The following is a 15,725-nucleotide window of genomic DNA, read 5'->3' on the forward strand; positions in this document are numbered from 1 at the left end:
CTACAGAGGCATGGAAGGCAAGGGATGCATCAGGGGAAAGCAGCAAGGCGTGTGAGAAGCGTCGACAGAGAGCTACGCTGGCGTCTAGGTCCATATGCTGTGTCGCACTCGTCGTTTCCTTCCTCTGATAGGCAAGCGAATCTCACATCCCGACTCGACTGCTGTGACACTTGCTCCAGATATATTTGGAGGGAAGGCGACTCGGGAGACCACCTGACCCAGGACATTCTGTGCACAAATGAAACGCCACTGCCGGCTATATGCTCGTTCAAAGCAGCTCCACCCTTCTCCGTTTCGCCGAGCAAACTGAACATGAAGGAGAAAGGCACAGGCACTCTGACAGTAACTTTCGACCCCGCTTTCAACGGAAGAGTCTGCTCAAAAATAAAGTAACGAAGAAGGCGAAAAGTGGACAGGGCATTTGCCTTCGAAACATCATGCTACTCACAAATACAGACACCCCGTCAGCCACGTACACCCTCTAGTAACTAAGCATGTATGTATGTATGTATGCATGTATGTGCGTATGCATGCTTGGATGTTTAAATGTGTCTGAATTTGTATAGATGCAGAGATGCATGCACATATGCCTTTCTTTCTTTCTCTCTTTCTCTACATATAGCGCGAAAATATGTGTTCAGGGCCTTGGCCTCCACCCAAAATAAGTATATCTTTCTGCTCTATGCACGAGGCTGGATCCAACATAGAGTCATGCGCGGCTGCAGCAGTCTAGGAGTAGGGCCAACTGGGAAGTCGGAGATCAGTTTCTGAAAAGACTCACATTCCTCACTGTATGCTGGTGGATACACGATTGTGTGCCAGGCGTTTGTGCTCGCATGTCCAAGTAATTCTACCGCCAACGGAGGAAACAGCGCAACGACCGTGCAGCAGAATACGTGATTTACCTCTGAAAACATTCATGTATCCATGTGAGCTCTTTTGGCGTCGGTCGCGAAAGGTGGTGAGCGTCTTTGTGAGTATTTGCATTCGCGCAGCATGGGGAATGCATGCTGTGAACTGTATTTTTTGACACGGTTATGTGGACGGGCGTTTGGCAAATGCCATCGAGTAAACTTCCCTTCTTGCCTCCTTCCTACCTTCCGTCTTCTCCGGTGTGCTAGAGAGAAGCTGGAAGCGACATACGATGGTCATGCAAAGACAGAAAGTGTAGAGCTGCGAGCAGAAGTTGTCTATCCTGCGGTGGAAATCGACACGAAGGAAGTGGACTTCGGTTGCATTTTCAACGAGACAAGTCGACGCCTCGCCATCACTCTGAGAAACCCAACAGAATTGCCAGTTGTCTATCACTGGTACCTGACCCCTCACTACGACTTCCGCTATGTGTCCGGTACGACGCGGTGGAAGGAGAGGAACAGCGGCAGAGGCTCAGGCGACGGAAAGCGCCTAACCTGCTGAGACAAACACAGGCGGCGAGAATAAGTGGTGGAAGTGCAGCGTCTCGGAATCCAGAATCAGTTTTTACTGAGAGACTAGCCAAGCATGGCTCGAAATGAGGAGCACAAAGACACGCAGAGGAAGGGAGAAAAGGACAACGCGCCGGCACTCGGCGGGGGGTGTGAGAGGTCACGAAGACGTCGCGAAGACTAGGGAAGACTCAAGGAGGAACGAAAGTTGTTTTTCACTTCTCTCGAAGAATCTTTGAGACAATACAGTCAAGAGGCATCGCCCATCTGACAGCGGTGATGAAACTGCCATCAACGGTCGGATGGTGTTTTGCTGCTTTTCTTTTTTTTTTCGTTTCGTTTTTTTTCAGGCGACAACGACGTACCCCTCGCGCTCGTGAACACAGCCGCCCCCCCTCCCATCAATAAAGTTTTTGATTTTCTCCCTTTCACGGGATCCATCGAACCTGGAGAGTCAGAGACAATCTGCGCCACTTTCTTTGGGGTTCCAGACGTCCGCGTAACCGCCACAGCGCTCTGTGTGATTGAGAACGGTCCCGAGTTTTCTCTCAGTCTTAAAGGTTAGGAAAACACACAGACCATCTCATGTGTGGGGAGCATCTCAAGAGTCAAACAAGTAAATGCATACATCGCAATCGTGTCTATTTCACATGCATCGTCACCTACCAATCTGTATAAAGGCCCATATTTAAATAGATATATGAGGACATAACTCGAGATGTATACATCTGCGTGTATCCGCCTCGTGTCTCCCTATACAGGCGTGAGTACTTGAGGCGTTGATTTGCATGTTTCTACCACGCCCTCTATCGTAAATTCAGATCCATGTGCCGCATTCCTTTTCGAGTGTTCCAGCCCGTATACCCCTGAGTTTGACGATTGTGGTTCTCCTGTCAATATTGACTGATTTTAAAAATGGTAGGTGGGACGCACACAGTCTTCTTGCGTTGGAGATGGCAGCATGTGCCTCCTGACCTGCGCGCCAGCTGTCCTGTGAACACTCGCTCTTTCAGTGTTCTCTCTTTCACCGCTCGCGCCTGGGTTTATTCTTTTAGAAAACTCCGTCGTGCGGGAGCTGGTTTGCGTCTCCTCTGCTTTCCCTCTGAACCGCGCTTCTGGACAGCTCCCATTCAGCAGCTGTGAATCGGGTAAATGCAAGCGATCTCGAGGTTAGAGCGAGGGGATTTGACGGTTCTTGCTCTCGTTGAATGCAGTGCTGCTGGCCGTTGAGCACACCCTTAACCCAAACGGAAAAGGATCTGCTGTTTGTTCAGGGCAAGCCTCCCTCCCGACCTTCCGGTTGAGCCAGACTGAATTCGACTTTGGAGAAGTTCCGTACAACCGCGCAGCTGAGAGCGAACTGACGATTCACAACACAGGCCTCGTTGATGTCCAGTTCTTCGTCGACCTCTCAAAGCTCGACTTCCCCTGGCTCGTGGACGTGAGCAAACGAGCTGGGAAGATACCCTCGAGGGACAAACAGAAACTCACAATTCGATTCCGACCAGGTGAGCTGAAAAAAGGAGCTGCGGCAAAAGTCTGCGTCCGTTGATGCATTCGCCACAACGCACGTGAAAAGAGACAAGAGACAGCTTTGGGGATCGGGCACTCGCGGACTGTCCCTTACGTTCGACGCATCGTCCGCACTGGCAAATGCAGCGTTCGGTTTACATATATACACATATATATCTGTAGATAGGTATGTGAATAACACTATGTTTGCGCAACTTCCATGTGTAGTTGATTACAAATGTATGCGCCTATGTGGAGTCATATATGCATGTCAACGTGACACAAATGCATCTGTCTCTATATGCAATATATATATATATATATATAACTGAATGTGCACATGTGTGTATTTACGCTTACACTGAGCATCGTGTAGTCGTTGAAAAATAAGGATCAGCGAGTGAAAACGAGGCGAAAGGTGGTGCGAAAAATGATTGAATATTTCGACCGGCTTCCTTTGCGTTTGCGCTCCAGGCATGCCTATGGAGTTTCGCCAGAAGCTCTACCTGGAGATTGGACCCTTCGAGCCGGTGCCGCTCTTCATTCGCGGCATCGGGATCTTCGCGAGTCTCTCCCTCAATCTGCCGAGAAGGGATGAGTCAAACCACCAGAGAAAAAAAACAGAGATGCTCCAGAGACTCTCCACAGCAGAGCGTGCGTGGCTTCATGCCTCAGGTCCCTCAAAAAAAACGTTCACGAATCCACGAATAAGAGAAACACAACAGATATGTCTGCATACGAAGGGAGATCCCTCTGTATCTACTGATGTGCGTGTCTCTGTAGATATATGTATACGTAGATATTTGCTTACCTTTGCATTCGCCAATCGCAAAGTCGCTGGTGTGAAAGAAAGTGTGTTTCTGCGTCGGTGTCTGTCTGCAAAGTTTCACATATTCAAGCCTATGCTGTGGAGAAAACAAATGTCCGTGAAGCGTCTGCGGTTATCTCTGGTCGAGCCAATGTTCGCGGATAACAACACACACATGCATTGCAAGAGAACATTTCTATCGACACACATATAATATTTGTATATATATATATATATATATATATATGCTTGTGTGTCTGTATGCATGTATGCTGGTATGCATGAGTATGTCGATATGTATGTATGTATACCCACTATACATGATGGTATTTGTATGTCTGTCGATATGTCGACAGAATCGGGGAGTAAATAAAGACCAGGTGGCAGTGAGGAGCCTCGAGCCTGGCGAGTACGATGTCTTGTTTTCTGAGAGAGAACGTATGCAACATAAAACGGGTTCACATTGGCGCTGTTGCCGCCACTCGGGCAATAAAACTGTTGGAGAGTCCAGGAACTTTGTTTCCGTCGGTCGATATTCAGCTCTACAAAATTGGAGTTCCCTGCATACCGCGTTAGGATTTAAAACCAGATGAGACCACGCATCGGCATGTGATAAATGAGGAAAAAAAGACTTGTTTCTTCTGGTGCAGGCGCGGTGAGGGGGGAAGGAGAAGAAATGAGACTCGCACGTCTCCGGCGGCCTGAGTTGTCACTGGAGGAACAAGCCGAAAGGGAAGTCGATCGTCTGGAGATCTGCCAGTACTTACATGCACAGTATCTCTCGGTAGGTGGAGACAGTGGGTAGCGAGTGTGAGTGCACCCGCGTAGGAAAAGACGGATCTTTATGGAGAAAGCAGAGACGCGAATAGATCGTTCGCAATGATTTTCTCGAAGCGACGTTTCTGTAGAGACGCAAACGAAACGACAAAGTGAGATCGTCTTCTGTGCCGGTGGTATCGAAGGAAGGCGAGAGGTCTTTCGAAAGCGACAGACACATCACGACAACATCTGAAGTTGTTCGATTTGCTGCTTCAGTTGCTGGATAAATCTCTCTCTGGTGAGAAGGGAAAGAAGAGCAGCGATCCATCTGTGGGCGACAGTTGGGCATTGCCTGAGAGGCAGTCCTCGAATGCCTCCTTCTCGGTGAGCAACTTTGATATAGGACGCAGCCTAGTTCCTATGCGTCCACATACATCCGAACGATCATCTGTATGCATTACTGTCGAGATTTGACAAATGTACTTGCGTGTCAGGTGATGGTCCTATACCACAGATCTATCTGAAAATGCATATACGTTCTGCTCTCTCGTTCTACAGATGTATACATTTGTGTTATGCTCGTTGTTCGCTGATGAATCCTGTGTTGGTGAGGGGGCTCGGGAAGCTGCTACACTGCACGCACTGTCGGGAGATCTGCCGATCTGGCGCCTCTCCCGTCGTCCCTTGCCGTCAGTTCTCAGTGCGCAGATGCTCAGACAGTTCGTGGATTTGCGTATCTGGGGATGCATCTCACACTCGCAGGTCACCCTGTCACTTTTCTGTCTCTCGGACTTTCGAACGAAGCCAAGAAGTCAGACCTGCGCATGCTTATGCCTTAGTTGCATGCTGCCAAGGGCGCAGGGGTTTGCGCCTTCTTGAAGCATGGCCTCACATATGGATGGAAGAGTTTTAGTACGATCTGCAGGAGACTACCGCTGTAGAAGTCACGAACACCAATCGACTGAAGACGTAACTGCTGTTATTTTAAAGTCTCATACGAAGGGGTTCGATGTTCACGTATTCGATTCTGCTCTCGACACGGTTGAGACAGGAAATCATCAGCTTCTTGGACCCATAAAAAGTATGAGTTACTGGCAGCTTAGATTCCTACGTTTCTCTGCGAAAAAAACCTCCGTCGGATGGACTTCTTTTTCTCTCGGCGTTTGTTCTTGACAGTCGACCGGAGAGGCCTGGGGGACAAAGGCGAAAGCAGTGCTCGAGGGAGTTCGAGTGACGGCGGGGCAGTACGTCTGCGACTTTGGAAACATCGTCGTGGGCCAGAGCAGAAAAAAGACGATTCGAATCGCCAACCTGTCGTCCGCGCCCATTTCGCTGCGAACCAACCAACGCGTAAGGGAAGAAAACGGAAAAAGTGAACTTGCGCCGTCTCGAGCAGTCCACGGGGGTGCTGGTTAGTCTCCGCATGAAGGTGAGCAGTGTAGGATTAGAGCTTGAAGGCCTTTGCATGCCGGATTCGAGTGTGACACAGAAACATGCTTTGCAACAAAGACAAGGCGCAGAGAGACGTTTTGAAACAACAAAGCGTCGGAAAAGACGAGAAGGGAACGACACCCAAAAAGTAACCTAAGAAAGTGAGGTGACCCAAAACACAGCGAACCCATTCTCCGCATCAAGGCCCATTTGCATAAGGCGACGACACATGGGGACCAGCAAGCGTTTTCATTTCAGAAAGCTTTCACAAAGTGAGGAGACAACGGACCGAAAATCGACTTTGGGTCTGCTCTACGACGGTACCAAAATAAATGCGGATACACGCCGGCTAAGCAAATGTGTGTTTGGCAGTCCATTCGAATAAGCGTCGATCGAAACGTTGCTCGGCCGTGGGTATTTGAAGGCGGTCCTCATCAAAAAGAACGCTTTCAATTAAAGGGTGGAACAACGGTTTCCGAAGCCTAACGAGAGAGCTCCATCCTTGTACGATGTCACTGCCATATCTGTTTCACTAAAATTGATTTGTGTGAAGCCCAGTGCACTATCGACTTCCCTTCTTGTCGAATCTGCTATCACCGGAACTATCAGCGAGAGGAAACGCCACTTCGGACGTCAGTTTTGTCAGTGTCATCGTAGCTGGTATACTTCCCTTTTGAGACACTCTTCTCCAAAAGCTTTTTTGTTGGGCCATGGATACTGTCGTTTCATGCGGAGGGAAGGAGCACTGTCATCACTCAGAGGCGAGAGACGCCGACTACTAAAGTTCGCGCGACGCTTCAGATGATACATGAGGAGCGGTGGTGTTCCCGTCGAACCGGTGGGTCCTCTGGACGCTCATGTGCAGAGAAATCTCCACTTCAAAAGGGTTTTCCTTTTTCACTCTCCAGACTGTGGCAACTCTCGGCTTTGCTGTCGAACCGGGATCCATTCTTCGCCTCGGACCGGGAGAAGAAACCACTCTGAGCGTCTCGACTGCGTGCGACAAGGAAGGCGCCGCTGCTGGAACTCTTCAACTTCAAACCGCTGAGGGACCCGTCTACTCAATCCACTTGCAGGCCTCCTTTGTCATTCCGGACTTGACTATTTCCACGGACAAAGTGGACTTTGGAACAGTCAAAAGAGGTAGAAAAACATGCGAGCGCGAAGTAGTCCGTTCCTTCAGTGCCACCCATGCAGATACGTACCGTCCGGAAACGTACACGTTGCTGTCAATGTAGGTGTGCCTCTCGCCATGCCTAGAGGCAGCCTCCCATACACGCTGCAAGTGATCCAGGACTCACTCACTCAATACACTCATGGACATTTGTCTTCGCAGGCATAACTGTACGCGCGCATATACATATATATATATATATATATATATACATATATATATACATATTCTAATATATGAAAGTGACACAGCACTGGGAGATGAGTGGCTGCACACATTGCCGGAAAAAGCCGTAACGTCTCTGGGTTTCAGTGTGCCGAACACTCTTTCATTGTCAATCTCTGGCTATGGTTCTTTCACCGAACCTTTTTCGTGTAGGTCAAAGGAAGACCATTTACGTCCGATTTAGAAACGCCGTCGCTGTTCCTGTCGACTGGCGACTGCGCGACAGAATTGACAAACACAAGCCGCAAGCGAGTGTGCAGGCCTTTGGCGTAGAGCCTACACAGGGGACTCTGAATCCAGGTAAATATCTCAGTAATAGTCGAGTGAAGAATGAGAAAGCGGCACCCAAGCACCACCGGCGTCCGTTTCTTGTCAACACGGGGCTCCGAATCCCCCGAAAACGGCTGCAGACGTTCTCAAGACATCTGCCATTCCACTCGCATATTCGTGTTTGCATTCACGTACATATATATATATATATATATATATATATAGGTAGAGGGAGGAGCATGCAACGTAACTAGAATTGTCGAAGCGTCTATACTCGTATCTGCGTACGCTTTCACCTCACCTGTTGTCTCTGTCTGCATCTGCAGATACGTAGGGAGCGATACGGAAGCGTGTGGTGCCTCGTTAGTAATCTGTTTGTGTATCTGTGAATTCATATATCTGGCTAGCGGTGCAGATGTTGCTGTATATAATCCGAATGTTACGGCACACCAAGCGAAACGTAATTGGGTGTCGGCTGCTTTCTCTAGGCGAGTTCGTTGATGTGAAGCTTTACTACTACGCCGAGTCGAGCGAGAAGGAAACGACGACGAAGTTGTTTTTCCAAGTGGAAGACAATCCTCGATGGAAGAGCATATCATTGCGCGGCCGCACACAAGTGACGCAGCTGTCTGTCTCTCCGTCTGGCCTCTTGGAGTTCCAATGTTGCCTTCCTCACCAGCCTGTGAAGAGAGAAATCTCCATAGTGAATCTCAGCGGATCTCCTTGCGAGGTATGCGCCGTCGACTTTGACGAACAGCACAAACTCTTTGAGTATGTGTTGAGAGATTATCCCGACTTTGACGACAAAGGCTTCGCCTTCCTCCCAGTCAGGTGAGTGGCAAAGCGAAGCGATGGAAAAACGAAGAAGAAGCATGTTCGTGACGTTCCTTTCTCCCCCGTCATCGGTGTTTGGTCATATTGGAACCTGTTAAAACATATCATCAAGTGGAAGGCTTGATGCGTCTCTTCTTCGCCACACAAGGGATGCATTGAGAGCGGATCACCCGAACTGTGTGTGCGGTTTATTCCTACTGACGGAGAGCAGAGGCAAGGCGAAACACAGCGGCCCCACAAAAAGTGCAATTCAGATTCGCTTCCGCGAGCACTCCTTCTTCCACGGTCTAGAGGTCACTTTGGGTTTCAGGAGACAAGACCCCCAAGACACTCCCCTATCGCAAAACGCCAGTTACGAGACACCAACCGAGTTCGCTTTTGCCTACCGAGCGAACAAGAGTCACGTTTTATCGCGTTCGCGTATGCGCCAGCTATCGCTGGACTTCCCGTCAAACAACGACCACCCCACGACCTGTAAAGAGGACTCTTCACAGCTTAAAGAGTGAATGTTCAATCTCGGCAATTCAAGTTCCGTTACATGCTCTTCTCTCCTCCAATATATACATACACACATAAATATATATATATATCTACGTACACATAAATATATATATATATATATATATATACATGCATATCTGCGTGCATGGAAATTCGAAGGCTGCTTGATGACTGGAGCGTGGACCTGTTCTTTTTTTTCGTTGGGTGTGCCTCGTTTAGGAAGCCGGGGAAGCCGTTCTGGAGGCGAGTACTGAGGAGAGCCTTGCAGTGTGTGCGCCAGGATTCGTCAGACCAGCAACTGCAGTTGGTGGCGACGGAGATTGGAGGGGACGCCGCAGGAGACGCTTCAGCCCAGGGCGTCCCCGGGCAAGTTGCGGAGGTTGCAACAACTGAAAAAGGTTTTGCGTTTGCGACAACTGCGCAGGAAGTCGCTCATGCATCCACCAGTGGTGCCGCACCGACTGTGAAGGAATCGCAGAGCAGACACGGTGAGGAATCGACTCATGCAACTCCCTGCAGCCGGTGGCCTGGCGCAGCGCTCCCAACGCTCCAGCGGCTGCCGACGGAAGCGACACTCTGCGAGTGTATCGAGCCAGAAAACGTGGAATGGAGTGAAAGCGAGTCTGAGCCGGAGGCCACAGACGTTCCGTTTCGCGTTCCCACCGAGAAACGGTGAGGCGACTGCGGAGTGCCGTTGCGTAGGCAGAGGCTGACCGTGAACGCTGACGCCGAAAGGAGGTGCAGGAGGACAGCCGAAGAAAACCAACGGCGGCGGTTCGAGGCTGGAGGGAGGAAGCCACTGACTTGTTTAGCGGGGCACGAGGAAGCATCTGAGCAACCGTCTTTTCACGTGATGAAAGAACTCAAGGAAGAAAGGCGACTCAAGCATAGACGGCAACGCGAGCGTTTCTGCATCTCCATCGATACACATGCGCATGTCTATGTACATACACATCTATACACATATATTGGCACACACATGCACACAGACACATATTTATATTTATACATATATATATATATATATATATACCTGTCTGTGTATGGGTAGGTGTGCGTGAAAGTGGGTCCTGCGCTTTTCTGTAGCCTGTCAGAGGACCAGCAACTATGGCTCTGAATAGACGCAGAGCAAAGAAATGAACCTGAAAAACCGGTGGCAGACCTTCCGTGGTGCTTTTGAACTTCGCAGAGTGAATGCACTCGTCGTCGGCCCCGCATGTGTGGGGAAAACCTCAGTCGCTCATTTCCTAGCCAAGGAAAGCCGGAGGAAACTTTTGACAATCGACGACTGCCTGGACTGGGTCGTGGCGGCAGAGAGGCAGAAGCAGCGAAGACTGAAGGACGACGAGGCATTTTCCTCTCTTGCGACAAGCGTTCGAAAGGCTCTTGCGGCAAATCGAGAAGCTGAGAATGAGCAGCCACGAAGAGGTAGGCTACGAAAACTGCGTGAGCTAGGCTGGGTCAAAGAAGGACAGCCTGAAACTCACGAACGAGCATACTGCGGCAGATAGCGGACAGCAAGCGAGAGGACGGAGACGCGCAAGTTGCCATGAAAAAGGAGTGATTGAAAACCGTGTCACTGCAGCAGAGAGGTGATATCCAAGAAGAGGACAAAGAGTCAAAACAACACTGAAGAAAGGAGTAATGAGAGGCGCACTCAAGAGCTAATAGGATAATAGAGGGGCTGAAGTGGGCACCAGCAAGTCGAAGCGAAAGGCTGCAGAAGAAACTGCACTTGGTCGTCCAGTGTCTCCACAATGCATGTTACCTGTCTCTTGTGTTCATTTCTCAACTGTTTGTCTTTCGGTCTTCTGTCTCTCACTCGAATCTGACTCATCTCTCCCCTCTGATAGCGGCGCGTCTCTCCTCACTGCCGGCTCTGCCTTGGAGACACCTGGAGAGGCGAGGCCCACATGGGGCAGACCTCTATACGTGCATGCATGTTTGTTTTCATTTCTTGTCTCGAAGCCTACCACAGGATGATCGGCCTCCACGTTCGCTGTGCATGGAGCACCGGCGACGCTTTCATCGATTTTCAGCCTCGCCTCGCTCTGCGTATCGTTTCCGTCAGGCAACAGGGGAAAGAAAACCGAGGCGAGAACGCATCCGTCGGAGCCGCGAGCCTCCCTTTCTCCTGAGCTTCTGGCTGCATGCGTCCGCTACAGAACAGCCATGCCCGACTGCTTCGCCGGATCTGTCTTTGACGGATGCAGCTCCGCGCTTGTCAACGTAGAGCCGCCGGTGATCGCTCACTGTGTTGCCGAGGCCTTGGCGCAGGAGCAGCTGGTGTTGATTTCCATCAAAGTGAGTTCGAGGGCTCTCACTGGCGAGTCGCCTCATCTTTCGAGGTCGTTTGATTTGGATGAGTCGAGGTACAGGAGAGGTGGAGGTTCACCCGGACAGCACACGCTAAACGGGGAAGCACGCAAAAAGGCTGCTGACAGAGATCCATGCGTGAGAGAACTGACTCCTAGGCTTTCTGCGAGTCTCGACTCGTGTAGCCCTGTCGTCCGTCGACTGGCGTGCTTCCTCGGCTCGTATCTGGCTCTACGTTCTTCGACGCCCCTCTAGATTCCCAGATTCAGAGAGATGTTCCCCTGTTCAGGCACCAAACGTATGCAGACATGACAGACCTGAGAACATTTGATAGGCGACCAATATACGTGTATCGACATGCATTTGGGCAGTACGCAGGCGTCCGGGACGGGCGGATCTTTGTGTCTTTGCTTTTGGATCTAACTGCACACACTCTAGGGACGTCTCTCGCCACGCTGAGGAATCAGACAGATGCACGCAGGCAGAAAAAAAACTTGAAGTGCAGGAAGCAGATGCGACTGTTTGTAGCATGGACACTGTCAAGGGGGTTAGCGTTGTCGCGCATGGAGGGGGAGAGGAGATCATGGAGAACTATCGAGGCGCTCTCACTTCACGGTAGTGTCGGACTCCTGATATTCCCGCGCTCTGCTTACTCGCCTCTGTGCACCTGGACCTGCAACGCGGTTTTCTTCCTGACTCTGTCTGTTGTGTGATTCTCGGACTACTTGGAGCGTTAAGTTCTTCCAGTTGAGGTTCGAGCAGTTCGCCTGTACATTAGCGAACTTCTTTTTTCGTTAACACCGATGCCCAAGTCTTTGTTTGTAGGGCAGGGTCGCTGTGTCGCTGTTTTCTGACATGCGCAGTTTGGTGACCCTCAGACAGATGTCGAGCGTCGCGCTTCGTCGCCGGCTTTGAGCGACGAAGCGATTGCATGTGGGGTCCAGTTCTACAAGCATTTGTCGGCTGTTCTTCAAGAGCAAGAAAAGCGCTTCCAGGATCAATTGGAGACCCAAGCCTCAGAGGGGCAGGGGCGCGGCGAGACTGGGCGTCGCGGGCGTCTCGGCCAAACGACTTCTGATGGCGGGTGCGCGTCGTCCGAGACGCCTGGCGCGTCTTCGACCTCTGTGGACGATGCAGGTTCTGGCCTGTCTGCTCTGCATGGACGCGGAAGGGAGGGCGCTGTTTCGCGGGATGTTTCGGCGAATGAAAGAGACGTCGAAGATCTGAAGGGAGTGCTCGCCGGGGTACAGGCGCTGCGGCAGAAACTTGAAGCTGTCGTCTCAGGGAAGACTGCACATCTGTACGTTGCGGAGCAAATCGCCTTTGCAGACAAGATTGAGAACGCTCTTTTCTCTCCGGAGCGATTTGAGTCTCACTTCGTCCTGGTGGAAGAGGCGTCTCGTGCTTCGGATGTCGGTGATGAACTCGAAGTTAAAGAAGCCTCGCAGCTCTCGAGTTGTCGCCTCCCACCGTCTTCGGTGCTTGCACAGGAGGCGACAGATGGAACCCAAAACAGTTCACCAGTCGACAAACAGTCCTCGCGTTCTCGTCCGACCCCAAACGCCACCTCGTCGTCTTCTTCTTGTTCTTCGTTTCCCTCTTCATCATCTTCGTCGTCGTCATCTCACTCCACTTCTGCCGCCTCCTCGTCTTCCGCTTCTGCTTCATCTTCTTCCTCTTCTACTTCCTCTTCTTCATCATCTTCCGCTTTGGCTTCGTCGGAGCCAGGTCGAGCGAAGCGTCAGGGTGCAAGGAAGGATCGAACGTCGCCGCGGTCGTCTGGAGCTGTTCCCTCGCATGGGGAGAAAGGCAGGACGAGTCTTTCGATGTCCACTCGTCTCGCCTCTCTTTCCTCTGTTTCCACTGCCGTCGTTCCGACTGCTTCACCTCGTCGTGTTCCTACGCTCTTCAGGCTGATGGCCAGCGCCGCGAAGTCTCTGGCTGAGATGAGAGAAGCTGCAGGGCGGCAGTTGCCTGCTCCCGAGATTCCGTCGGAGCCGCCGATTCCTTCTCCAGAACTCCACGAAATCGCGCGGAGGCCTCCTGTGGCGTCTGCATCTCCACAGAGTGGCGCCCAGACGCAGAAGCACCCGCCGCCTGTGAACTTCTCGCTTTTCATCCCGATCGTGCCTGGCCCTGAAGAAGGCGGCGTTCCCGGACAGGCGGTTGATGTCTCTCCAGAGGTCGGCGACTCGAAAGGCTCGAAAGGCCTGGCGAGAAAGACGAAGGACTCCCCAGCGCCCAGAAGCCGAGTCAGAGCAGACAAACGGTAGGTGTGGAAGGAGGCCCACTTGACACGGGGAAGCCGGAAACCTCGGAGGCGAGCGTTCTTTCACTTTGCGTCGACGCGTTTTGGAAGGAAACAGAAACCGAGCGGGAGAGCGTTCGGAATCAAATGCACGGTTCGGTCAAGACGAAAGGGGACGGCAAAAAGGACTGCGATGACAATGGCGTCTCTGCGGCGACGCCGGAAAGACACGAAAGCCGACAACAAGAAGGAAGCAAGGTATAGAGGGGAGTTTGGCAATGCGAATAAAGGTGCGAATGAAAGGGAGTCTCGCTGCAAGAGAGAGTTGCACCTCGGACGCCTTCCCTGAACGTGACAGGGAAAAAAAAGTGGAAAGAGAAAACGAAACCAGGTTAGAGAACCCTGCGGACAAGGCACGAGTGTGAGAATGAGGCGTAGTGGAGGCAGGGGAAAGAGAGCAGGAACAGTGAAGCAGTGAAGGGGGACGCCTCACGGCTGGACAGGCAGATCGGGGATGGGAGGGAGAAGAAGCCAGAACCGCGATCAGGCGCTGGATATGTCCGCGACTCCGAATTCCTGCCCCGGTACTTGATGCGCGGATTCGCTACCGTCTCGCCGGGTCCGAGACGCATGTCGGGTGAGTGTTTGTCTCGTCGCGCGTTCTTCAGAGAAGAGGCGTCGTCTGCCGTCGCGAAGAGTTTGGAAAGCGAACCAGCCCACATGCGCGCGACGCGTTGGGTCCTCGGTCCCCATGAAGAGCAGAGGGTGCTGGTCAAGTTCTGCGTCGACCAGACTGGGGTGTACGAAACGGGGCTCGCCTTCAGCGTCGTCGGCGACTCGCAGTCGCTCTTGCGCGTAGGTGTGCGCGCCACATGCAGTGTGCCGAAACTCTCCATGAGTCCGAAGCAGCTCTTTCGGCAGGTTCTCCGGGCAAGACCCTCGGAACGCGAAGGTCTGGTCTGCAAGCAGTTCATCGTCGACGAGGTACGCAAAGGCTGAAGCGCGTGAGAGAGAGTTTTGCCAGCTGACGGTCGTCTTGTCGACTGCCCCTCCCGCGCCTGCGGCCTCTCCGAGTCCCTGTCTTTCCTCGTGCGCTTCCCTTTTGAACTGCCGGGATCTGAGAGATGGGAGTGAAGGAGAAACAATCAAGACGCGTGACATCCAGGTGCACACCCTGCCGCGAGATCTAATCTGTAACCTCTGATGAAGTGAACGATCCTGTTCGCGGACCTATGCAAACCAAAACCATGTCTTCAACATTCACACACACACACATGTATGTATATCTATGTATATATGTGTATATCTACCTATCCGTATATATATATATATATATATGTATGTATGTATATATATGGATAGATAGGTAGATGCATAGGGTGTGAGTAGGCCAGAGGAACCCAGGTCTGTTGACTCTTGTCGACCTTCATTTCACCCGTGACCTCTTACCTCTCGTATCTGTCCACGTGTGTACCAATGCTTGGGATTCTCTAGAAAACACCCGCATCCAGCGCAACAAAGGAGACTTGACAACAGCTGGCACCAGTGAGGTCGTTGATATTTGGATGCGCTTCTATTCTGTCGAGGCTCTCGTCGGTTGTGCCTCTGCACATGCTTCTGCTTCCCGGACGTTTGCCGCGTTTTAGGGTGTGTATGACTTTGGCCCGCTTCTCCTCGGGCGGCCCTCTGCCCCGGCGAAAGGTCTTTACTCAAAACTCGGTGACGGCGACAGCGTCGATGCTGTGAAGCTTCCTGAAGACCTACAGAAATACCAAGAATCCATCACTCTATGCAACATTTCACCGTTCGACACGACCGTCCGCTGTACGCTTCAGAGTGCGAGCCCTGCGCCTGATTCTGGTGAGCGAACGTCCCTCACTGCCGGTCGCTTCTCGACGTTCGACGACTTTCTAGGCAGCAAACGAGGCGGAAGGTGTATACAGACTAATCTGGGGAATATGCCCCTTGCCGTTTATGCCATTATCTGTTTTGGGCGATACCCTCCCAACCGAAATCTCCTTTTCATGAAACAGATATATATATATATATATATATATAGATAGATAGATAGATACGTGAAACGGAGAGCAGGTGTCGTCAAGGAGCACTCGAGGAGGGGGTCCAGTCGATCTCGTGTCTTGTCTGTCTCTCTCAACGATGTTCATTGTGCGCATGCACCCATCCTTCTACGCATTCAAATCACCATATATATATATATATATA

The 15,725-nt window shown here is 51.4% G+C and overlaps 1 protein-coding gene across 1 annotated transcript in view; it reads left to right on the forward strand.

Moving 5' to 3' along the window:
* The window catches only part of TGME49_206550 (hypothetical protein), a gene marked incomplete at both ends in the record, with an annotated part of 50,660 nt that overhangs the window by 10,727 nt on the left and 24,208 nt on the right, over positions 1-15,725 (forward strand). Inside the window, 16 exons of the mRNA XM_018779363.1 lie at positions 180-389; positions 1,122-1,348; positions 1,775-1,984; positions 2,699-2,932; positions 3,411-3,590; positions 4,395-4,528; positions 5,680-5,853; positions 6,843-7,077; positions 7,487-7,633; positions 8,092-8,434; positions 9,158-9,610; positions 10,128-10,366; positions 11,010-11,242; positions 12,118-13,523; positions 14,171-14,486; positions 15,149-15,362. Of these exons, the coding sequence (XP_018637245.1) occupies positions 180-389; positions 1,122-1,348; positions 1,775-1,984; positions 2,699-2,932; positions 3,411-3,590; positions 4,395-4,528; positions 5,680-5,853; positions 6,843-7,077; positions 7,487-7,633; positions 8,092-8,434; positions 9,158-9,610; positions 10,128-10,366; positions 11,010-11,242; positions 12,118-13,523; positions 14,171-14,486; positions 15,149-15,362 (4,955 nt within the window). The remainder of the gene's footprint in view (positions 1-179; positions 390-1,121; positions 1,349-1,774; positions 1,985-2,698; positions 2,933-3,410; positions 3,591-4,394; positions 4,529-5,679; positions 5,854-6,842; positions 7,078-7,486; positions 7,634-8,091; positions 8,435-9,157; positions 9,611-10,127; positions 10,367-11,009; positions 11,243-12,117; positions 13,524-14,170; positions 14,487-15,148; positions 15,363-15,725) is intronic.

Source organism: Toxoplasma gondii, chromosome VIIa (assembly GCF_000006565.2).
Source record: "Toxoplasma gondii ME49 chromosome VIIa, whole genome shotgun sequence".
Lineage (NCBI taxonomy): Eukaryota > Apicomplexa > Conoidasida > Eucoccidiorida > Sarcocystidae > Toxoplasma > Toxoplasma gondii.